Source organism: Trachypithecus francoisi, unplaced genomic scaffold, assembly GCF_009764315.1.
Source record: "Trachypithecus francoisi isolate TF-2019V2 unplaced genomic scaffold, Tfra_2.0 Lachesis_group12, whole genome shotgun sequence".
NCBI lineage: Eukaryota > Metazoa > Chordata > Mammalia > Primates > Cercopithecidae > Trachypithecus > Trachypithecus francoisi.
The window spans coordinates 79623366-79645202 of NW_022681457.1; the positions used below are offsets into that span (position 1 = coordinate 79623366).

The 21837-nt window shown below is 56.0% G+C and overlaps 3 protein-coding genes across 10 annotated transcripts in view; 1 reads left to right on the top strand and 2 right to left on the bottom strand.

Annotated features, from left to right (window-relative positions):
* Positions 1 to 9600, bottom strand: part of BTBD19 (BTB domain containing 19) — a 16626-nt gene extending 7026 nt beyond the window's left edge. Inside the window, exons 1-9 of one of the 5 annotated variants that reach the window (XR_004440878.1) lie at positions 9230 to 9569; positions 7710 to 7923; positions 7529 to 7582; positions 5142 to 5201; positions 3869 to 3937; positions 3664 to 3795; positions 3434 to 3559; positions 2982 to 3302; positions 1758 to 2372 (exon numbers count right to left, since the gene is read on the bottom strand). Coding sequence is in view for 3 of the 5 variants with exons in the window: in XM_033226661.1 (XP_033082552.1) it covers positions 3168 to 3302; positions 3434 to 3559; positions 3664 to 3795; positions 3869 to 3937; positions 5142 to 5201; positions 7529 to 7582; positions 7710 to 7923; positions 9230 to 9315 (876 nt within the window). In the remaining 2 variants the exon portion in view is untranslated. Of the gene's footprint in view, positions 1 to 1757; positions 2373 to 2749; positions 3303 to 3433; positions 3560 to 3663; positions 3796 to 3868; positions 3938 to 5141; positions 5202 to 7528; positions 7583 to 7709; positions 7924 to 9229 lie in introns of those variants that run through there. The other 4 variants (XR_004440879.1, XM_033226661.1, XM_033226663.1 and 1 more) reach the window with 4 other exon arrangements.
* Positions 9601 to 10659: 1059 nt separating this feature from the next.
* TCTEX1D4 (Tctex1 domain containing 4) lies at positions 10660 to 12204 on the top strand. 4 transcript variants are annotated; one of them, XM_033226664.1, is made up of 3 exons: positions 10660 to 10795; positions 11279 to 11333; positions 11438 to 12204. In XM_033226664.1, exon 3 carries the CDS (start codon positions 11449 to 11451, stop codon positions 12112 to 12114), a length of 666 nt encoding a protein of 221 aa, XP_033082555.1. In that variant the 5' UTR covers positions 10660 to 10795; positions 11279 to 11333; positions 11438 to 11448; the 3' UTR covers positions 12115 to 12204. The 4 variants fall into 4 exon arrangements, with proteins under 4 accessions (XP_033082555.1, XP_033082556.1, XP_033082558.1 ...); XM_033226665.1 differs by having other exon boundaries at positions 10666 to 10795; positions 11442 to 12204; XM_033226667.1 differs by having other exon boundaries at positions 10691 to 10786.
* PLK3 (polo like kinase 3) lies at positions 12122 to 17547 on the bottom strand. Its single transcript, XM_033226660.1, has 15 exons — positions 16816 to 17547; positions 16542 to 16649; positions 16337 to 16453; positions 16054 to 16183; positions 15879 to 15966; positions 14958 to 15053; positions 14660 to 14858; positions 14419 to 14545; positions 14119 to 14210; positions 13788 to 13881; positions 13566 to 13649; positions 13297 to 13459; positions 13019 to 13148; positions 12740 to 12853; positions 12122 to 12630 (listed from the first exon to the last, which is right to left on the bottom strand). Exons 1-15 carry the CDS (start codon positions 17023 to 17025, stop codon positions 12439 to 12441), a joined length of 1944 nt encoding a protein of 647 aa, XP_033082551.1. The 5' UTR covers positions 17026 to 17547; the 3' UTR covers positions 12122 to 12438.
* Between the last annotated feature and the right edge of the window lie 4290 nt (positions 17548 to 21837).

Here is a 21837-nt window from a genome sequence, read left to right on the forward strand (position 1 = left end):
CCTTCCCGGGTTCACGCCATTCTCCTGCCTCAGCTTCCTGAGTAGCTGGGACTACAGGCACCCGCCACCGCGCCCGGCTAATTTTTTTGTATTTTTAGTAGAGACGGGGTTTCACCATGGTCTCGATCTCCTGACCTTGTGATCCGCCCGCCTCGGCCTCCCAAAGTGCTGGGATTACAGGCGTGAGCCACCACGCCTGGCCATCTTTTTTCTTTTAACAAGAGAAATCATGCTGTAACTGGTCTATTCTGTCCTTTTTTTCACCAAAGATCATGGATTTTTTAAATATTATAGGAATATACCATAGTTAACATAACTAGTCCTCTGGTAATGGACATATAGATGATTTTCAATTTCCACTATCCAACCAATGCTGTCATGATATAGTACTACTGAGTAAGCACATTTTCTGACTTGAGAGATAATGCTAAATAACTGTTTTTAATCCCTGTGCAATATATATATATATTTTTTTTTTTTTTTTTTTTTTTTGAGTCTCACTCTGTTGCCCAGGCTGAGTGCAGTGGCACAATCTCAGCTCACTGCAACCTCCGCCTCCCAGATTCAAGCAATTCTCGTGCCTCAGCCTCCCAAGTAGCTGGAATTACAGGCATGTGCCACCACACCTGGCTAGTGTTTTGTGTTTTAGAGACAGGGTTTTGCCATGTTGCCCAGGCTGATCCCAAACTCCTGAGCTCAGGCGATCCACCCACCTTGGCCCCCCAAAGTTCTAGGGTTACAGGTGGGAGCCACAGTGCCTGGCCTCCTCCTGTACAGCATATTTTTGTATGAAGTCCCTGAGACAGAAATCTAACTTTATTTTCTTCTAAATATGTCTTTCATTTTAGATTGACAGTATCTTGCTTTGCAGCACCTTTAAAACTCTTTATGGAATAAAGTGGCATTTAAATGAGGAAATAGGCTGGGTGTGGTGGTGCTTCACGTAATCCCAGCACTTTGGGAGGACAGAGTGGGACGATGCTTGAGCCCAGGAGTTTGAGACCAGCCTGGACAATGTAGGGAGACCGCATCTCTACAAAAAGAAGAAAAAAAATTAGCCGAATGTGATGGAACATGCCTGTAGTCCCAGCTGTTAGGCAGGCTGAAGTGGGAGGATCGCTTGAGCCCGGGAGGCTGAGGCTGCAGTGAGCCGAGATCGCACCACTGCACTCTAGCCTGGGTGAGAATAAGGTTGTGTCATAAATAAATAAATAAATAAATAAATAAAATCATTTACTTAACATTTACATAACACTTATTATCTGACAGAGACTGAGGAAGCAGAAACCAGTAAGACACCACTCCAGGCCCCAGGGATCTTTCTTGAGGGAGATTCACATCCTCGGGAAAACAAGATGTACGGTGAATGAAGAAGGTGGCAGAGGGGTCTGCAGTAACTGAATAAGTATGGAGCTAGAGGCCGGGTGGGGTGGCTCAAGCCTGTAATCCCAGCACTTTGGGAGGCGGAGATGGGCGGATCACGAGGTCAGGAGATCGAGACCATCCTGGCCAACACGGTGAAACCCCGTCTCTACTAAAAAAAAAAATTACAAAAAACTAGCCGGGCGATGTGGCGGGCGCCTGTAGTCCCAGCTACTCAGGAGGCTGAGGCAGGAGAATGGCGTGAACCCGGGAGGCGGAGCTTGCAGTGAGCTGAGATCCAGCCACTGCACTCCAGCCTGGGTGACAGCGAGACTCCGTCTCAAAAAAAAAAAAAAAAAGGTATGGAGCTAGAGGACTAATACCTCCAGGATAAGTGAATTTATGCAAAGATCATATTTGAGAGAAGAGGTGAGGAACCACTCACTAGTAGTTTTGAGTGCCCTGAAAGTGAAATAGATTGAATTTTGTCCTGGAGGTCAATGGGATGTTCCAGGACTTAAAGTCCCATAGGACTGACAATCAAAGACTGGTCTGGTTGCACTGTGGGAAATGGATTGAGGGGGCGCTGCAGTGAAGGCAGGAAGGCTGTGAGACGTGTCAGACAGGACAGGTTGAACCTGGGGCTGTGAGAACTGAACCAACTGGAAAGGTATCCTACAAGGTAAAAGAGACCTAAGGCAGGTGTGAGGAAGAGGGATAAGGCAAGGATGAGATCCAGATTTCTGGCGTGTGCACCCACGGAAATGAGAAACACGATGAGGTACAGCTGGGGAAAGCTGCGGAGATCAATTTCACACCGAGCCTGTGGTGTCTGAGGGGCATTCAAGGAGCGATCTCCAGGGGGGCAGGAATGTAATGAAAGAAGGAGCTGAAGCCGGGCGCAGTGGCTCACACCTGTAATCCCAGCACTTTGGGAGGCTGAGGCCAGTGGATCACATGAAGTCAGGACTTCCAAACCAGCTGGCCAACATGGTGAAACCCCGTCTCTACTAAAAACACAAAAATCAGCAGGGCATTATGGTGCATGTCTGTAATCCCAGCTACTCAGGAGGCTGAGGCACAAGAATCGCTTGAATCAGGGAGGCAGAGGTTGAAGTGAGCCGAAATCGCACTACACTGCAGCATCGCAACAGAGCAAGACTGTCTCAAAAAAAAGGAAGGAGAAAGGGAGAGGGAGAGAAAGAGAGGGAGAGAGGGAGCGAGGGAGAGGGAGGGAGAGAGAGAGAGGGAGAGAGAGAGAGAGGGAAAGAGAGAGAGAGAGAAGAAAAGAAAGAAAGAAAAAGGAAGGGGAGGGGAGGGGAGGGGAGGGAAGGGGAGGGAAGGGAAGGGAGGAAAGGAAGGAAGGAAGGAAGGAAGGAAAGAAAGAAAGAAAGAAAGAGAAAGAAAGAAAGAAAAGAGGGAGTTGAGCTGAACAGATAGATATGTGGGAGTCATCAGAATAGACTAGTAGACGACAATGCCCAGGGCGTAGAGTGAGAGCGTGGAGCGACGTAAATCCTCGTTTTCGAGTTTCGCCCCGCGACGGAAATCCTCGTTTTCGAGTTTCGCCCCCGCAGGGAGGCCCAGCCCAAGCCCTGCCCAACCCTGCCCCGACCCACCTCGCCCACTCGGGTTTGACCCCGCACAAGAGGCTGCGCGTGGCAGACAACGGTTCTTCCGGCGCCCGGCTCCCTGGGCACGCTGGGAACGGAAGCCCGCCCCGAACGCCGAGCACTTCGGGAGCTGTAGTTTGGGGCAGGCTCAACTGGGCGGGTCCGAGGCTCCCCGTGAGTCCCGGCGTTGGATCATTTAAAGGACAGGTCTAGAAAGCGGTGATGCTCCCGGGGCAGGGTGCCTCGCCGGCGGCGACACGGGGCGCCCCGGGCCTCATCCCCTCTCCGCAGGGCATGGCATTTCCACGCCTCCACAATCTGCTCCACCTGCAGAGCAAGGCCGGTCAGTGCGCAGTCCCGCGGTGGCCCCTCGCCCCGAGGACCGGGCCGCTCCTGCCCCCTCCCAGCGCCCTGTACCCCCTGCTGAGTGGAGCTGGGCCGGTTCCCCGCGTCCGCACCGGGATGAGTGGTTCCTGCCGGTTCTGCTCTTCCAGGGCGCTCAGCTCCGCCGGGGCCAGCAAGGCTAGTCTCAGCTCTTTCACCACCGGGGCCGCCACCTCGGCCACCGGCCTCTCCAGCACCGCCTGCGAACGCCAGCCCTGAGTCGGGCACCTGTCCTGCCACCCGCTCGCTGGGCTCGTGGCCCGCACCTCCTTCCATGCCCTTGCGCTCCCCCAGCCCCACTCACCGCGCCCACGCGCGCCCAGCTCCGGGCCGCGCGGACCAGTTCAGCCTCGTCCACGCAGAGTTTGTCGCTGCGGAGTAGGGGCAGCAGCGCGGCCGCTGACAGCTCCAGGAAGCCTTGGGACCTGAGGGCCTCCTGCAAGCCGGCAAATGGGTCAGGGAGGAGCAGAATGCGGTGCCTGGGGTGAGGAGTATGAAGGGAGCAGTACCTGGCTGTGGGCCTCTATGAAAGCCACGCAGCGCTCCTGCAGCGGCCCCAGGCCAAAGGTTACGGCCGCCTGCGAGCAGAATGAGGGAGATCAGGTTGGAGACTGGAGAGGCCGTGTAGCCCAACCTGCTCACTGGGACCCACCACTGCAAGCCTGACCCTAGCCCTAGCTGGGGAGGCTGACAGGGCCCTCCGCCTTCCAGGAAACTAGACCCAGTGAAAGCCTGGTACACACACACACATATACGTAGACTCACTGTACAACCTGCTCTTCCCTACAGGAGACCACGCCGTGGCCTTCAAACCCCACCTGGGGCCTAGGCTTGGCCTTTTTTTTTTTTTTTTTTTTTTTTTTTTGAGACGGAGTCTCGCTCTGCCGCCCAGGCTGGAGTGCAGTGGCCAGATCTCAGCTCACTGCAAGCTCCGCCTCCCGGGTTCACGCCATTCTCCTGCCTCAGCCTCCCGAGTAGCTGGGACTACAGGCGCCCGCCACCTCGCCCAGCTAGTTTTTTGTATTTTTTTTAATAGAGACGGGGTTTCACCGTGTTAGCCAGGATGGTCTTGATCTCCTGACCTCGTGATCCGCCCGCCTCGGCCTCCCAAAGTGCTGGGATTACAGGCTTGAGCCACTGTGCCCGGCCTTTTTTTTTTTTTTTTTTTTTTTTTTTTTTGAGACGGAGTCTCACTCTGTCACCCAGGCTGGAGTGTGCTGCAGTGACATGATCTCAGCTCACTGCAACCTCTGCCTCCCAGGTTCAAGCAATTCTCCTGCCTCAGCCTCCAGAGTAGCTGGGAGCATGCCACTACACCCGGCTAATTTTTTGTATATTTAATAGAGATGGGGTTTCACCGTTTTAGCCAGGATGGTCTCAATCTCCTGACCTCTTGATCCACCCACCTCGGCCTCTGAAAGTGCTGGGATTACAGGTGTGAGTCATCGTGCCTGACCCAACTTGGCTTCTAAAGTCTATAGCCACCCTTCCCCTACCCCAAGTCCAGCTGAGAACCATTCCCCAGCCCTGATAGAGAGAAGACCAGCAAAGACCTCCAGCCCCTTCAACACCTGCTCCTGCACCTGACCCTGATGATATACCCAGGATCCCACATATCTAGGCACAGAATTCATCCTGTAAACCTCCTTGGAGCACCGCCACCACCACCATGTACCCAAGTTATTTCAAGGCCAGACACAGCAGGCCCAGGCTCCCAGCACCTGGGAGCCCATTTCCACACACACAGCCAGAGTCCTCCCATGCCTGTCCAGCAGCACCCACCTGCAGGGCCTCACAAACCAACTCCACATCCAGCACCTTCACCACAAACTGCAGGCACAGCTGGGAACAGAAATGAATGTGGGTTGTGTGGCGGTGTCCCTGCTCCAAGGCACTAGTTCCACCCCAGAAGCAGTGCGCAGGCTTGGATTGGTGAGTCACCCAGCAGCCCCAGACCCCATCCTGACCTCCCAGGCCAAGGGAGGCAGGGAATGGCTAGAGCCTGAGACAGCAGGCTCACAGGAACTGGAGACTAGCAAAACCAAGCCCAGCCACCCACCTTCTAGCACATTTGCCACTAAGCAAGACCAGATAAAAGCCATGCAAAATTCTCCCCTTCTTTCAGGATGCTTATCTTCCTCCACTTGTTCCCTTCCTGACTCAAGGATACTTCTATTTTTAGCAGAAACTTGAATTTCATCCGTGACATCTCTCATCTCTTGACTGCTACACTCGCCTCCTGAATGGACTAACGAGTCCTCTCCACCTCTTTCAATCCCTTCTCCCCTGAGCTTCCAATTCTTCACTCCCTTATGGGAAACCTTCAGTGAATCTCCACTGCCCTCTGCTTAAAAGAAGTCCAGGCCGGACGCGGTGGCTCAAGCCTGTAATCCCAGCACTTTGGGAGGCCGAGGCGGGCGGATCATGAGGTCAGGAGATCGAGACCATCCTGGCTAACACGGTGAAACTCCATCTCTACTAAAAAAAATACAAAAAAATAGCCGTGCGAGGTGGCGGGCGCCTGTAGTCCCAGCTACTCGGGAGGCTGAGGCAGGAGAATGGCATGAACCCGGGAGGCGGAGCTTGCAGTGAGCTGAGATCTGGCCACTGCACTCCAGCCTGGGCGGCAGAGCGAGACTCCGTCTCAAAAAAAAAAAAAAAAAAAAAAAGGCCGGGCGCGGTGGCTCAACCCAGCACTTTGGGAGGCCGAGACGGGCGGATCACGAGGTCAGGAGTTCGAGATCATCCTGGCTAACACGGTGAAACCCCGTCTCTACTAAAAAATACAAAAAGCTAGCCGGGCGAGGTGGCTGGCGCCTGTAGTCCCAGCTACTCCGGAGGCTGAGGCGGGAGAATGGCGTGAGCCCGGGAGGCGGAGCTTGCAGTGAGCTGAGATCCGGCCACTGCACTCCAGCCTGGGTGACAGAGCAAGACTCTGTCTCAAAAAAAAAAAAAAAAGAAGTCCAAAAGCTTAAGGGCCCTACATGAATCAGGCCCTGGTGTCCTCTGCAGTCTCATCTTGCCCTCTCCTCACATTCCAGACACACCAAATGTCTCACTGGCTCCTTTGGTGCCTCTGTGACTAGAATGCCATCTTCCCACTTCCCCTAGGAACAAAATCCTATTTGTTCTACCAGATCCAACACATATGTTTCCTCCTCCAGGAAGTCTTCTCCTCTCCCTAGTGGTGGGACTGGAGAGGCCCCCCATACAGTCTCGGCACCATTCACGCTTCTCTGTCACCTTTTTTTTTTTTTTTTTTTTGAGATGGAGTCTCGCTCTGCCGCCCAGGCTGGAGTGCAGTGGCCGGATCTCAGCTCACTGCAAGCTCCGCCTCCTAGGTTTAGGCCATTCTCCTGCCTCAGCCTCCTGAGTAGCTGGGACTACAGGCGCCCGCCACGTCGCCCCGCTAGTTTTTTGTATTTTTTAGTAGAGACGGGGTTTCACCATGTTAGCTAGGATGGTCTCGATCTCCTGACCTCGTGATCTGCCCGTCTCGGCCTCCCAAAGTGCTGGGATTACAGGCTTGAGCCACCGCGCCCGGCCTTTTTTTTTTTGAGAGCAACTCTTGATCTGCCACGCAGGCTGGAATGCAGTGGTGCGATCTCAGCTTACTGCAAACTCTGCCTCCCAGGTTCAAGCGATTCTTGTGCCTCAGCCTCCCAAGTAGCTGGAATTACAGGTGTATGCTACCACACCTGGCTAATTTTTGTGCTTTTAGTAGAGAAGGGGTGTCACCATGTTGCCCAGGCTGGTCTGGAGCTTCTGGGCTCAAGCGATCCACCCGCTTCAGCCTCCCAAAGTGCTGGGATTACAGGCATGAGCCACCGTGCCCGGCCTCTATCACACTTCTTATGCCACCCAGATAAGTGTTTTCATGTGTCTGTCTCCTCTCCCTCTCTGGAGAACAGGGATCAAGGCTGATATCTTTGTATCTACAGCACCAGCCATAATCACTCCCTCTTGGCCACACACACACAGGGCAGGCATGCATGGATCCTTTTGCATACAGGCACACATACATGCCCTCCTTACACGGGAGAGACATACATACTTCTCTCTGTGTGGGCACACGTTCCTCTCCAGGCCACAGTGTGTGTGAGGCAGGGCGGGAAGTGAGCCGGTGAGAAGCAAGAGAAATGAGACATGGACCTGGCACACAAACCCACCTCTCTCAGTTCCTCCAGCCCATATTCCACAGCCGCTGTCAGCACTTCTAGCACCTGTAGAGTGGGTGGTGGGGGGAATGGAAGGGAGTTTCCCCTGCCCTATGCCCACAGTGTAATGGGCAAACTCTTGCCTCTGGCACCCACCGCCTCTCCCACCCAGGACCCTGGTCAGCGGGCTCACAGAGTGACGGTGAAGCTTGACACTGTTGGTATATAGGAACTCCAGCACTGCCAGGAAGGCCTCAGTTGGCACAGTGCTTAGCACCACAGGACTAGGCACCCCGGGGCCTGGCTCTGTGCCCAGAAGTCGCTGGAAGAAGTTGCATCTACAGGCCAACAAGCACCGATGTGCAAATACCTCCTGCTGTTCTTGACCAACCACGAAGCGAACATCACTGTGGGAGAGAGGCAGAGAGCCAGCGGAGAGGAGGCCAGCACCTGGAGTGCAACTTGGGCTGTGCCTTTGCCCACTCTGGGTCTTAGTTTCCCATCCAGAATGTAGGAGACAGGGCTTGGTCCCTCCAGCAGAAGGTCTGGGACCCAAAGCCCTGAGTTCTAGTCCCAGCTCCACCTGGTGACTTCCTATCTTTGAATCTCAGGTTTCTCACCCATGAAATGGGACAATAATCGTAAACCTCAGGTCGCAGAGGAGGTGACTATGCTTGATTACTGAGGGGCATCTGGACTAACAGAAGCACGGTTGATCCCACCTTCCCCTCTCCTCCCCAGCCTGAGTCTTGGGGGAAGGGAAGCTTCTTTTGGCTCCTCCTCCACCAGCTGCAAACTCAGCTTTTTTCAGCCCTCCTCCAGACAGGCGGGTGTGGGGGCGTGGGGCACAGAGTGTGCACTGACTGCAAACAGACACAGCAGTGATGCACCATCATGAGCCAGACCACAGTTTCCATCTTCATGATCACTTCCGGCCCCAGCTCTGGGCCTCTAAACAAGGCAGGGGATAGGAGGCAGATGAGGCTGGCGCCTCCTAGAGCCTCTTAGTCCCAGGTCCAAAGCCTGGGGGGTTCACATTACCCAGACCAGACTGTGACCCCGAAGAAGCAAGGTGATGGAAGTCACCACCCTTTGGGGAAGAGCTCAGATCTGAGACCATGAGGACAGAGAGCTTCATTCTAGCTCTCCTGAGCAGCCCGGCCTCCTGTAAACTCTACCCCTGGTTTCAGACACCACTGGCATCCTGGCCAGCAGGGAGCAGCCAGCACTCCCGAGGCTTCCTGTCAGGGACTATGGCTCAATCCCTCGAGCTCTGTTCTTCTTGTGAAGCCTCAGTTCCCAGAACAGGTCATCTGTTCCTTTTCTTCGAGCAGGGAGGCCTCAATACCAAGCTGAGTGAATGGAGGGAGGAGAGGAATCATGACCCACCGTCTCTCAGGATCCCAGGGCCTGAGAATCATTCTCTTCTGCCAGGAGCCCAAAGTCCAAAGAAGGAAGGGCTTTGCCTGAGCTCACACAGCAGCTCCAGGTTCTAGCCCCCAGGACCCTGCCAGCCTTGCCTCTGGCCCTCAGGGTCTCACAGACACTGAGTGACCAGTAGCCATGTTCCACATTTGACTTCCCCACAGCGTGAGTTCACCAGGGAGGATGGCCAAGTTCTAATTCCCAGCCTCTTCTCACCAGGGCCTCCTTAGAGTCCTGGGGCCCTCAGAGCTAGCTAAGGAAAACCCGCAGGCAGGGCCCACCCCTCACCTGTATCGTGGGTTGTTGACGAGGCTTCGGAGTGCTGCGGAAAAAGGTTCAGCTTTCCCATGCACGACCAGTCCCAAGGGCTCCATGGGTGAGAAGGGGTGGGGGTGGAGGAGGGAGCCTAGGAGGCCTGGCCAGGTCCTAGGGCTGGTGAGGCTAGCAAGGCTGGAGAGGGAGAAGCAGAGACTTGGGAGGCCTGTTTGCTGAGAAGCTGAAGTTTAGGAGTAGAGCAGGAGAGGCCCAAGCTACTGAAGGCATCAGGGGCCAGAGGCTCAGGGACAGGAACAGACACAGGGAGGGGACCAGGAGAAGCTGAGGCTGGAGTGGCCTATGGTCCTGGGAAGAGGCTGGCTGGCTGGCTGGCGGCGGCGAAAGAGGCCCTGGCTGGGAGTCTGCCCAGGCAGCCGCCGGGTGGGAAGCCTGTGGGTTTCCATGGAAACTGGAGCTGGCCTGAGAAGAGACTCCACCCATCTCCCGGGCAGGCCCAGGGAAAACTTCAGCCCTTAGAGGGGCATTAAGCGCCGTATGAGGGTCTTAGCCCCCGGAAGCCGAGCCTGCCCTAGGTTCAGAGTTCAAACTCCTTACCCTCGTAATCCTTCCCTCCTCCACAGGCACACAGGGTCAGGATCTGCTTAGCCAGGCCTGGGAATCCCCCACTCAACAGGGAAAATCCTCGCCCCCATAGATGGGTCAGGGCCCAGACCTGGCTTGTTTGGGAGGGGACAGTCCCATCCCTGCCAGAGGGGGAGTCACATGAGTTGTCAGCTCTGGCAGAGGTGTCACAGCCTCTGCCATCTCTGAAATGCGACATTGGGGAAATCTAGGTACTAGGGCACACAAGAGGTGTAGCCAGCTGGGGACAAGCCCCAGGACACTTGGGTCAGCAAGGGTCACGAGGCTGGACTCGGTGTTCACTGCCGAGTCACTGCCACTTTGTAAGGCCTGGTTCCTACCAGCTGAGCCAATGGACCTCCCCTCCCCCGCACATAGCCCTGAACTGAGGAAGTCATCCAAGCCCCACCCTAACTCTGCGCCGGGAGTGGAAATGTTTGTCCTTGTCGAGGCTGACTGACGGGGAGACAAGAGCCATGACGTGTTCCTTCCTGTGGGCCCAGACCCTGGATTCCTGAGCCACCGCCCCCGCAGCCTCAAGATCTCCCCCTATCCTAGGCCTCTGTGACTTGTTCATAATGGCCAGTCTCCACAAGGGGAGAAAACGGGCCCTGGCTCAAGCGCCCTGGGGTAGGACGAAGCCTTTCTGACCACAGCCTCGCTCTACATCTGCCCCTCTGTCGCCTGCGCTTAGGAAGTTTGCCTCTGAGCTGCAAGACCCTGTCGGCCGCTCTCCCTGATGACCCCACGCTCAGCACATGCTCACAGTAACAGGGCTCTCAGGTTAAGCCAGAGCCGGACTGGAGGGAGGGATCCTTGGAGGGAGAAGTGTTTGCTCCAGCAACCATGGCAACTCCACAACACAGGTCCTTCCCCTCCCACTTGCCCTTCAGGCCAGTGGGGCCAGGGCTGTGGAGCCTGACAGAACTCAGAAGCCAAAGCCTGCAGGTGACTCAGGTGCCTGAGGGAGTTTCGGGAGCAGAGGGCGGCCATCCCAGAACTGATTCTGGAGGAAGTGGGATCAGAGGCCAAAGGCAGAAGGCGGAAGGGGCTTCACAAGTCGTCTGCCCTCAGCCTGGGCCAGGTGTAGGGGAGATCTTTGTGCCAGCCACTCTAGAGTAGATCTGGGTGGAAGATGACTGGATTCAACACCCCCAGGGCTGGAAGGATCTGTGGGGTTGAAAGAGGTGATCTGTCAGTCTTTCCTGGTTAGGGGTTGGAGGCACTGCCTCCATGGCCAGGCTGAGGCAGAGGCCTGCTTCTCCTTCCAGAGAAGCAGGGTGGCAGGGAGAAACGGCAGTCTCTAAGACTCTGAGCGTACCTGGCTAACCTCCATAGTGCCCAGAGAAGGAGCTCAGCAGGCAGGGACTAGCCCAGGATCCCAGTCCCAGCAGCCTCCTGTCCCTTGCTCATGTGTCTAACAACCTTTAACCTTCTCAGCACCTAGGAACCCAGGCAGCCTGGGACTATCTGATCCACTTGTTCTAAAACACAGGTAAGAAGGGAGTAGAAGGTAAAAACCCTTGACATCACTGAGCAAGAGGCTGGGGTGGGTAGACAGATGCCCAGTGAAGGCCACCCTGAGTGTAGGTCCTCTAGCCAGCAGGTCCATGGCCAGCAGGCCTCTGCCCCCGGGACGCCAGGAGGAGGAGAATGCCAAAGACTACGGGCCGAAACCCTCACCAGTGCGGCCCCGAGGCCGCCTGCCCAGCATTGATGAGGCGCGACCGGCAGGTCCAGGTCCTGGCCCGGCCTCTCGCCGGGGCTCCATGCTGGGCCTGGCCGCGTCCTTCTCCCGTCGCAACTCGCTGGCCGGGCCAGGCGCGGGTCCTGGGGGTCGGCAGCCATCCCTCGGCCCGGTGCCCCCTCTGGGCTCACGGGTCAGCTTCTCAGGGTTGCCTCTGGAGCCCGCCCGTCGGGTGGCGCCCTCCTACCGCACGGAGCCGGTGCCCGGGGAGCCCTGGGAGGCTGCGCGCGCACAGCGTGCCCTGGAGGCGGCACTGTCCGCAGGGCTGCGCGACGCGTGCTACTCCAGCGCCGAGGCCGCGCGGCTGGTGCAGGAGCTCTGCGAGCAGGTGCACGTTCGCCTGCGCGAGCTCAGCCTGCCGCGCTACAAGCTGGTGTGCAGCGTGGTGCTGGGGCCGCGCGCGGGCCAGGGCGTTCATGTGGTCAGCCGCGCGCTCTGGGACGTGGCGCGCGACGGGCTGGCCTCGGTCTCTTACACCAACACCTCGCTCTTCGCGGTGGCCACAGTCCATGGGCTCTACTGCGAGTGAGGGGGAGTCCAATTCTGCAAAATTGTTTATTATCCTAGGAGGAGGCCCCCTTGGGGCTCACATCCCAATAAATAAGTGTCTGACAATAAATAAAAGTGGTCCATAAATAACGCCCCCTAGCTGGGAGCTAAGGCTCAGGCTTATCTTGGAGAGGGGGTAGGAGCCAGCGAAGACAAGCCGCCCCCAACTCCAGTAAAGCTGGTCCCTGATTCCCTGGGGGATTCGGCCCAAAGCCCCCAGTGAGGCACCAAAGGAAGGGGGAGGGCCACAAAGGCAAGGGCCAGAGCCTTACAGGCACAGGCCTCAGGCCTCAGGGCTTGGGTCCTAGGCTGGGCTGCGGTCCCGGAGCAGGCGCAGAGCATAGCGGAGTCGCTGCCGCAGGTCTGGAGAGCAGCCCAGCTGCCGAAGGTGGGAAGCGAGGTAAGTACAAGCACTACGATTTCGGGCTACAAAAGTCACAAGGAGGGGCTCCCAGCCACTGAGAATCAGCTTGGTGTGATCCCCGTAGAAGTTCACCTGCACACAGGAGCATGACAGTGGTCAGGACCTAGGCTGCGGGCCCAGCTTCCTCCCCAGCATCCTGGGCCTCCCAGACCTTCCCGGAAACTCCTGGATAGGCTCTTACCTGGACAGTGCCATCACTAAACAGCATGAGGAGAGCCTGATCCGTCTTGACCCACTGCAGCAGCAAGGGTGGAGCAGGTACCTCTACCTCTTCCACACTGGGCAGATCTCCACCCTGGGAGCAGGATCGGAGCAGGTCACTGATTCAGCGTGAGACAGCCCCCTCCCCATTAGTGTATGCCTTATCCTCTAGCTTTGAGCACCCCCACCACCACCAAGGGGGAATCAGAGAGATCAGGATAGGTTAGTTTTCAATGTACCACAGCCCCAGCCCTCACACCTTCATGAGGTGCTGCTCCATGTAGGAGGTGAAGTACCGCAGGATACCCAGCTGAGGCTGCAGGGCCCGGGGCACAGCACCCACGGAGAAGGAGAAGTGCTTTGTGCTGGTGGGGTTGTAGTGCACAGTCCTAGAATGGGGAGGCAGAGGTCAGAGGGAGCCCTGCACCAATGCCCCTCCCCTGAGAAACCCAGACCACTGAGCCCAGGAGCACACAGGAGGGTGTGGCACTGCTGGGTTAGTGGCCTGAATACAAGGCACCCCATACCAGCACTTACTTTCTGTTAGCTGACAGGGCCATATGTGTGCCATCGTTGAAGAGCACAGCCACACGGCGGCTGGACAGTTGATACCCAAAGCCGAACTTATTGGAGTAGTCAACCCACTTGCTGACCCACACCAGAGGCTCTGGCTGGGCCAGCGGGGCCGGGTTCTGTTCCGCTGTCATGGTAAAGGAGGGAGTCAGGACCTGCTCCTGGCTCCCAGGAGCAGAACTCCCAGCCACAGAACTCCCACCACAGCAGCATGTACCAGACCCCAGCCTTACCTGGGGGCATGAAGGCCACACAGTTTCTCAGCGCACAGAGGGCTGACTCTACTACTGTGGCCACAGTCAGACCTTCTTCAAATCCTGAAGGAGACAGGGCACAGAGATTTAGGAATTAGCACCCCAGGACCCAGGCCAGGCCCCTCTGCCCACTCCTTCCCTCTGGTCCCTGATCTCAGCTCCAGCAACCTCTGGCACCTCTCATCCTCCCTGGCTCCTCACCATCTCCACTGCTTGCCAGTGTCCCACGGGGTGAGCTGTCCTCAGGTGCTGTCTCTACCAGGCTGACAGGGGCTGGGCCAGAAGCTGCTGGAGCCTGGAGGGTTGGGCAGGAAAAGGGAGTGAGACAGGCCCCAAAATCCAAACCCTTGAGTCCATGGCCCAGCCCTGCCCTGGCTCCCAGGGCACCCCAGGTCAGCCCCGCCAGGCTGGTGACACACAGCCAATTAGGCCACCACGAGGTTGGATGCTTCAGCAGCCTTTTATCCTGGGCTTCCCTCAGCTGCTAGGGTGGGGGTGAGTCAGGGGAACAGTGTCCACGTGAGCGCCTCACCTCTGGCCTGGCATCCTGATGGCCAACCGACGTGCGCATGAGGCCGCTTACCAAACAGGAGACCTCGTCCCTCTCCTGGGCATGATTCTTACCTGGGGGTGAAGGATGATACCGTCCTCAGTATCCTGCCCAGCCCCTCCACTTCCCACAGGGATGACACAGAGATTGGCCTCCCCAAGTGCCTGTACTGCACATGCTCTCCCCAGGAGTTGCCAGGCGCCCACACTCACACACCCGAGACAAATGTGACAAGCTGCTCTGCTGCTCTGCCCCCTCAACTCACTGACACCCCAGACTCACTCTTGTTCTTCTTTCTGCCAAAGAGGCTCTTGGTAACTTTGGCAAACAGACTCCTAGCCGGGTTGGGGGGTGTCAGGTCTGGGACTGTCACGCAGCTGCTGATAGGGAGTCGATCGGGGGTGTAGCCCTAGGGAGGGGAGCCGTGTGAACAGAGAAGAGAGGCTCCAGGGGCCCTGTCACCTGCACCCTTTCAATCCCTGGGAATACGCAGATGGACTTAGAGGTCTGGGGAGCCACAGACCTTGGTAAAGAAGTCATGGCGCAGGATCTGGTCAATAGAGGGGCGGTCTCGGGGGGAGGCCCGAAGGATGGCAGCCAGGAGCTGCCGAGCAGGCAGTGAGAGGCTGGCAGGCAGCGTGTAGTGAACCTGCTTGATGCAGCGGTACGTCTCCTTCAGGTCAGCTGTCTCAAAGGGAGGGCTCCCGCAGAGCAGCGTGTACCTATAGGGCAGGGCCAAGGGGTCAGGAGTAAAGTGGAGGGGATACCCCACCCACACACCCACCACCTGTCTGCTGCCAAACCTGGACCCTGCAACTCACATGACACAACCCAGTGACCACACATCCGCCTCGGGCCCGTGGCCCTGTCTCAGTAGCACTTCTGGAGCCACATAGTTGGGGGTGCCACAGATGGTCCTGAAAGAGGGTGGGGAGGAGGAGAAAAGGCTGAGACTCAGCCCAGCAGCCCCCCCACCCCTTCCCCCACTGTGAGTCCAGACAAAGCAGCTGCCTGTCACCAAAGGCCAGAGAACTCCTGCTTGTCCTGGGACAATGGATGCCAGGGATGGCAGCTGAGTCCCCGCCCACCTGCCTGGCCCAGCTGCTCAGCTGCTCTTCATGACAGGGGGAGGAGGGCCTGACCCCCAGCCCAGTCCCCTCCTCCAGGGTCAACACAGAGAGTCCACAGCTGATCCCTTCCCCCTTCCTGCACTCCTGTCTGTCAGACAGTCATCAGGCTGTCACCTCCCATGGTTTGTGCCACACACACACCAACACCAGCTGTCACAACCCCCATAAACACTTATCTGCCACATATGCTGTCTGTGTCACACACACAAAGTACGATGGCCACAGTAGGGTCTTCTTACACCCAGTGTCATATCCTACCATTCCCACACTCTCAGTCTGTCTCTCACACACACACACGCTGCCTGTAACCTTCCCCCATCCACACGAAGGGTAAGTGGTATGCCTCCAAGAATCTGTACACCCCCATCTGTCTCAGGGACTCAGGGTCATCTACCCTATCTGTGTCACACACCTATAGGATCCTACGCCTCTCCACTGGTCCTGGTAACACAGGCTGCCACCTCCACCTTCACACATGCATAAACAGCTCCTCATTCCTTCCCATTTATCTCATGCACACATCAAGCAGTCACCTTGCCTCCCACATACATATGCACTGTCTGTCACGCATGTCATCTGTATCACACACAGGCTCCTTTCCTCAAAACTCACTTCTTCCTCTGCTCCGGAGGCTCCAACCGGGCTGCCAGCCCAAAATCCCCCACCTTCAGTTCCATGTTCTCAGTGATGAAAAAATTTCCTAGATAGGGAAAGAGGTGTGTCAGATTCTTTCCTTCCTTCCTCCCTCCCTCCCCAACCTCCCATCCTCCAGGCTCAGGAGTCTCACCCAACTTGAGGTCCCGGTGCAAGATGCCGCGCTGGTGCAAGTACTTGAGGCCGGAAAGGATCTGCCGCAGGTAGTAGCGCACTTCTGGCTCCAACAGGGTGTGCCGGGCCTTCCAGATGTGGGCCAGGGACTGCAAAGAGCCACTGCCTCAGCCCCTGGTGAGCCCTCCCTCCCCCTCCCCCTCCATCTGTGCTCCCTGAGGAAGAAACAGGGCCCGAGCTTTGGGTCTTAAGACTCTCTTCTCTCCCTCACCCTCATCCCTGCGGATATCACCATCTTTCACCTTTCGACTGCAGAGCTCCAGGAAAATGTAGATGTTGTCAGCGTCCTCAAAGTGGTGCGAAAAACGCACGATGTGGCGGTGTTGCAGGTCTCGGTGCAGCTCAATCTCATTTAGGATCTGTGATGAGGGCGCGGGGTCGTCATCCTTCCGTGGTTCCCATGCCACTGTCCCCACCCCACCCCTCGCCCGCTGAGCCTGGACCTACCTTCTCGCGCTGATGCGGCTTGGCGACGCGGCTCTGCGGGATGACTTTGACAGCGTAGGCGCTGCCAGTCTCTGTGTCAGTGGCCTCGTAGCAGCGGGCGAAGCCCCCCTGTGAAGAGGGGGCGTCAGGCTGGGTGTTCCAGGGGGGCCGAGTCTGGCCCGCCGGCGTCCCCGCGTTGGGGGTCAAGTGCCCACGCCCGGCTTGGTGCCAGAAATGAGGCCGGCCGAGACCCCCACCTCCACCATCACCACCCCGCGAACGTCCCCCGGCCCACCTTGCCCAACAAGCGGCCTTTGAAGTAGGTGCGGCCGCTGCGCGGGTCCGTGATGAGGCGCCCGGGGTCTGACGTTGGTAGCCCGGCCAGCATCTCCAGCTCAGGTCCGGGCAAGGCACTCGGAGGCGGCCCGGGCCCGGCCGGGGGAGCGGGCTCGGCGGCCGCACGCTGGAAGGGGCGCGGGGACGGGAAACTGGTGGCGGGCTCCATGCGGTCGGCGCTTCGCAGCGCGGGCCCGGCTTCTTCTCGGTTCCGCCCGGCCCCGGCCGCGCGTGGCGCTGCCTGTATTTGCTACGCTGCGCTCGCGCCCGGGGGAGCCCAGCGTTTTTATCAATGAACGCCTGCCCCCTCCCCGGCGCCTCGTCACCAAGAGTCCCGCCCCCTTCCTGGCAGCGAGTCGAGGAGAGGCCCCTCCCATTCCCGGCCTTACATCACCCAGAAGCTCCTCCCCCACCCAACGCATTGCCAGGCCCCGCCTCCTGGCTGCGCCCCGGGGCGCAGCCCGGCAGCTAGTCACCATGCAGGTGCGACCAGGCCGCCGGGGCCAGCTGATCTCCTGTCCGCTTCTCACCCCTCCTTGGCCACTGCGAGTCCCGCTCATTGGGGGCCTCTTTCTTTCCCCATCCTTCGGGGCATGTGCTGAAGGCCGAGTGGGGCCCGGGCATCTGGGGGCGTCCCCCCAGCAACTAGATAGATCAGCGTTCCAGCCAGCAGCGGAGAGGCAGGGGCGGCGCTCGCTTTTCCCCGGGCGTGTCACCCGACACTCCCCTTTCAGTGTGCCGGACAGCCTGTGTCGCTCGCCCTCGCTCGGGGCCCGGCCCAGTGCTGCCCTCTTTAGGGCCTGGAAGGAAGGCACAGTCTCGCGCCTGGCTTGCCTGGCCTGAGGGCTGCCTTGCCAGGTTAGGAGTCAAGCAGAGACTGGAATTTCAAGGCTTTTACCATGCTCCAGGCCACATCTTCCGCTACCCACTTCTACACTCTTGAGGGGCAGATTTCGGGTTCCTGGGGGGTCCCCAATTCCCTTCCTCTGAAAATACCCGCGGGCCTGGGTCAGCAGCCAGAAGGCCAGAGAGTGAATGGGAATTGGATTTTCTTTTTTCTTTTTTTTTCTTTTTTTTTTTTTTGAGACGGAGTCTCACTGTGTCGCCCAGGCTGGAGTGCAGTGGCGCAATCTCCACTTACTGCAAGCTCTGCCGCCTCCCAGGTTCACGCCATTCTCCTGGCTCAGCCTCCCTAGAAGCTGGGACTACAGGCGCCCGCCACCACGCCCGGCTAATTTTTTTTGTATTTTTAGTAGAGATAGGGTTTCACGTGTTCGCCAGGATGGTCTCCATCTCCTGACCTCGTGATCCGCCCGCCTCGGCCTCCCAAAGTGCTGGGTTTACAGGCGTGAGCCACCGCGCCCGGCCCCTTTTTTTTTTTTTTTTTTTTTTTGAGACGGAGTTTCGCTCTTGTTGCCCAGGCTGGAGTGCAATGGCGCGATCTTGACTCACCCCAAACTCTGCCTCCCAAGTTCAAGCGATTCTCCTGCCTCAGCCTCCGGAGCAGCTGGGATTACAGGCGTGCGCCATCACACCCGGCTAATTTTGTTTTGTTTTTTTTTTTTTTAAGTAGAGACAGGGTTTCTCCACTCTCCAGGGTTTCTCAACTCTCCAGACAGTTGGTCAGACTGATCTGGAACTCCCAGCCTCAGGTGATCTGCCCACTTCAGCCTCCCATTGTTGGAATTACAGGCGTGAGCCACCCCTCCTGGCCGGGAATTGAATTTTCTCAAATGCTAGACACGGGCAATTGGGCAGCTAGTCTCTGGACCATGTGGACCCCTAGACCCCTGCGCAATGCCCGAGACAGAGGCCCAAGACCACAGGTCTCCTGGCCTTGTCTCTCACCTCTCTGCCCTCCCTCTGCACCAGCCAATCAGTTACCATGCCATTCCTCAAAAGATTTATTGAGAGCATCTGCTAAGTGCTGGACACTATCTCAAATAAAACTAATCAAACTTGCAGCCCTCATTTAGTTTACATTCTGCTTGATGGAAACAGACAATAGGCAAGCAGATAAACAAGGTAATTGCAGGCTGTGAAAAGTGCTCTGGAGGAAGAATAAACAGAAGAGCAAACGAAGAGTCTACTTTAGAAAGAGTAGCCAGGAAAGTCAACAAATATTTGCTGAGTACCTGATTCCTGTCAATTTTATCTCCCAAATAGCTCTGATATCTATCCCCTTGGCTCTATCTTCCCCTCACACCCTGGCCTGGGCCACAGTCTCTCTTGTCAGGATGATTGCCACAGCTCCTTGCTGCTCCCCTGGCCTTTGGTCTCATGCCCATTTCATCCCCCTCCATATGCTGTTAGAGGGATCCCACCCAATCCCTCATCAGACCCATGAGCGCCAACTTCTCCAATCTTGTCCTTCATGACCACTGAAGGGAGACCCAGGACAGTCTCAGATGTGGAGAAACACTAGTAGCCAAAATGACTGAGGGCGAGTGGGGGCTAGGGATGGGCAGGAAGACCCTAAGTGTCTGCTCAAGTGTCTGGTCTTTATCCTTACAGGTCAGCAATCTTCCAGGGGGAGATAGTGGTGGGGCTAGAAAGGACAAATCCCTAGGTTAATGGATCTGAGGCATTTAGAGAGTCAAAGGGCATATTCAATTTTGCAATGTTATTTATTTTGTTTTGTTTTGTTTGTTTTTTGAGACGGAGTCTTGCTCTGTTGCCCAGACTGGAGTGCAGTGACGCAATCTCTACTCACTGCAACCTCCGCCTCTTGGTTTCAAGCGATTCTCCTGCCCCAGCCTCCAGAGTAGCCTGGATTACAGGCTCGTGCCACCATGTCCAGCTAATTTTTGTATTTTTTAGTAGAGACAGGGTTTCACCATATTGGCCAGGCTGGCCTTGAACTCCTGACCTTGTGATCCATCCACCTCAGCCCTTCCAAAGTGCTGGGATTACAGTTGTGAGCCACTGTGCCTGGCCCAAAATTCATATATATATATATATATGTGTATATATATGTGTATATATGTGTGTATATATATGTGTATATATGTGTGTATATATATGTGTATATATGTGTGTATATATATGTATATATATGTGTGTGTGTGTATATATATATATTTTTTTTTTTTTTTTGAGACAGAGTCTCAAAAAAAGCGATTCAAGAATCACTTGAACCCAGGAGAGGGAGGTTGCAGTAAGCTGAGATCGCGACACTACATTCCAGTCTGGCAACAGAGGGAGACTCTGTCTAAAATAATAATAATAATAATAAAATAAATAAATTTTGGGGCCGTGCAGTGGTGGCTCATGCCTGTAATCCCAGCACTTTGGGAGGCTGAGACAGGCAGATCACTTGAGTCCAGGAGTTTGAGACCAGCCTGGGAAACACAGTAAAACCCTCTTCTCTACTAAAAAAAAAATACAAAAATTGGGCCAGTCACAGTGGCTCACACCTGTAATCCCAGCACTTTGGGAGGCAGGCGGATCACCTGAGGCCAGGAGTTCAAAACCAGCCTGACCAACATGGTGAAACCCCATCTCTACTAATAATACAAAAATTAGCCTGGTGTGGTGGCACCCACCTGTAATCCCAGCTACTCTGGAGGCTGAGGCAGGAGAATCGCTTGAACCCAGGAGGCAGCATGCCACTGCACTCCAGCCTGAGTGTGACAGAGTGAGACTCTGTCTTTAAAAAAAAAAAAAAACAAAATTTATCAGGGCCTGCTGGCTCACGCCTGTAGTCCCAGTTACTCGGGAGGCTGAGGCATGAGACTCACTTGAACCCAGGAGGTGGAGGTTGCATTGAGCTGAGATCACACCACTGCACTCCAGCCTGGGTGACAGATGGAGATTCTGTCTCCAAAACAAAACAAAAATTAGCTGGGGTGTGGTGGTGCACACCTGTGATCCCAGCTACTTGGGAGGCTGAGGTGGGAGAATCCCTTGAGCCCTGGAGGTCTAGGCTACAGTGAGTCATGATCATGCTGCTGCACTCCAGCCTGAGCAACAGAGAGCTTGTCTCAAATATATATATAGGGCTGGGTGCGGTGGCTGATGCCTGTAATCCCAGTACTGGGAGGCCAAGGTGGGCAGATCACCTGAGGTCAGGAATTCGAGACCAGCCTGGACAATGTGGTAAAACCCTGTCTCTACTAAAATACAAAAATTAGCCAGGCATAATGGCAGGTGCCTGTAATCCTAGCTACTCGGGAGGCTGAGACAGGAGAATTGCTTGGACTCGGGAGACGGAGGTTGCAGTAAGCCGAGATCGCGCCACTGCACTCCAGCCTGGGTGGCTGAGCGAGACTCTGTCTCAAAAAAATAATAATAATTATTATTATATATATATATGAATTTTGGAAGGGGGCACAGTTCTGCCCATAATGGCCTCTTAATTATATCACCAAGTCTAGCAAGATCTAACACACTCTGTTTTTTTTGTTTTTTTGACACAAGGTTTCACTCTGCGGCCCAGGCTGGAGTGCAGTGGCATAATCATGGCTCCCTGAAGCCTCTACCTCCCTGACTCAGGCAATCCTCCCAACTCAGCCTCCCAAGTAGCTGGGACTACAGCTGTTGCATGCCACCACACCCAGCTAATTTTTTTTTTTTTTTTTTGAAACAGAGTCTCGCTCTGTCACCCAGGCTGGAGTGCAGTGATGCAGTGACAGGATGGCAGGTCACTGCAACCTCCACCTCCTGGGTTCAAGCAATTCTCCTGCTTCAGCCTCCCGAGTAGCTGGGATTACAGGCATGCACCACCACACCCAGCGAACTTTTTTTTTTTTTTTAGACAGAGTCTCACACTGTTGCCCAGGCTGGAGTGCAGTGACACAATCTCAGCTCATTGCAACCTCCGCCTCCTGGGTTCAAGAGATTCTTGTGCCTCAGCCTCCCAAGTGGCTGAGGTTACAGGCCCCCTCCACCACGCCTGGCTAATTTTTGTATTTTTAGTAGAGATGGAGTTTCACCATGTTGGTCAGGCTGGTCTTGAACTACTGACCTCAAGTGATCCGCC

Excerpts from the sequence above, each read along its gene's own strand:
- TCTEX1D4 (XM_033226664.1), top strand. The coding sequence starts at position 11,449 with ATGGCCAGCAGGCCTCTGCCCCCGGGACGCCAGGAGGAGGAGAATGCC.
- PLK3 (XM_033226660.1), bottom strand. The coding sequence starts at position 17,025 with ATGGAGCCCGCCACCAGTTTCCCGTCCCCGCGCCCCTTCCAGCGTGCG. Across the intron at positions 15,054-15,878 it reads CCTCCGGAGCAGAGGAAGAA|GACCATCTGTGGCACCCCCA; the intron begins GTGAGTTTTGAG and ends ACCCTCTTTCAG. Across the intron at positions 12,631-12,739 it reads TTAGTGATGGCACTGTCCAG|GTGAACTTCTACGGGGATCA; the intron begins GTAAGAGCCTAT and ends TCCTGTGTGCAG.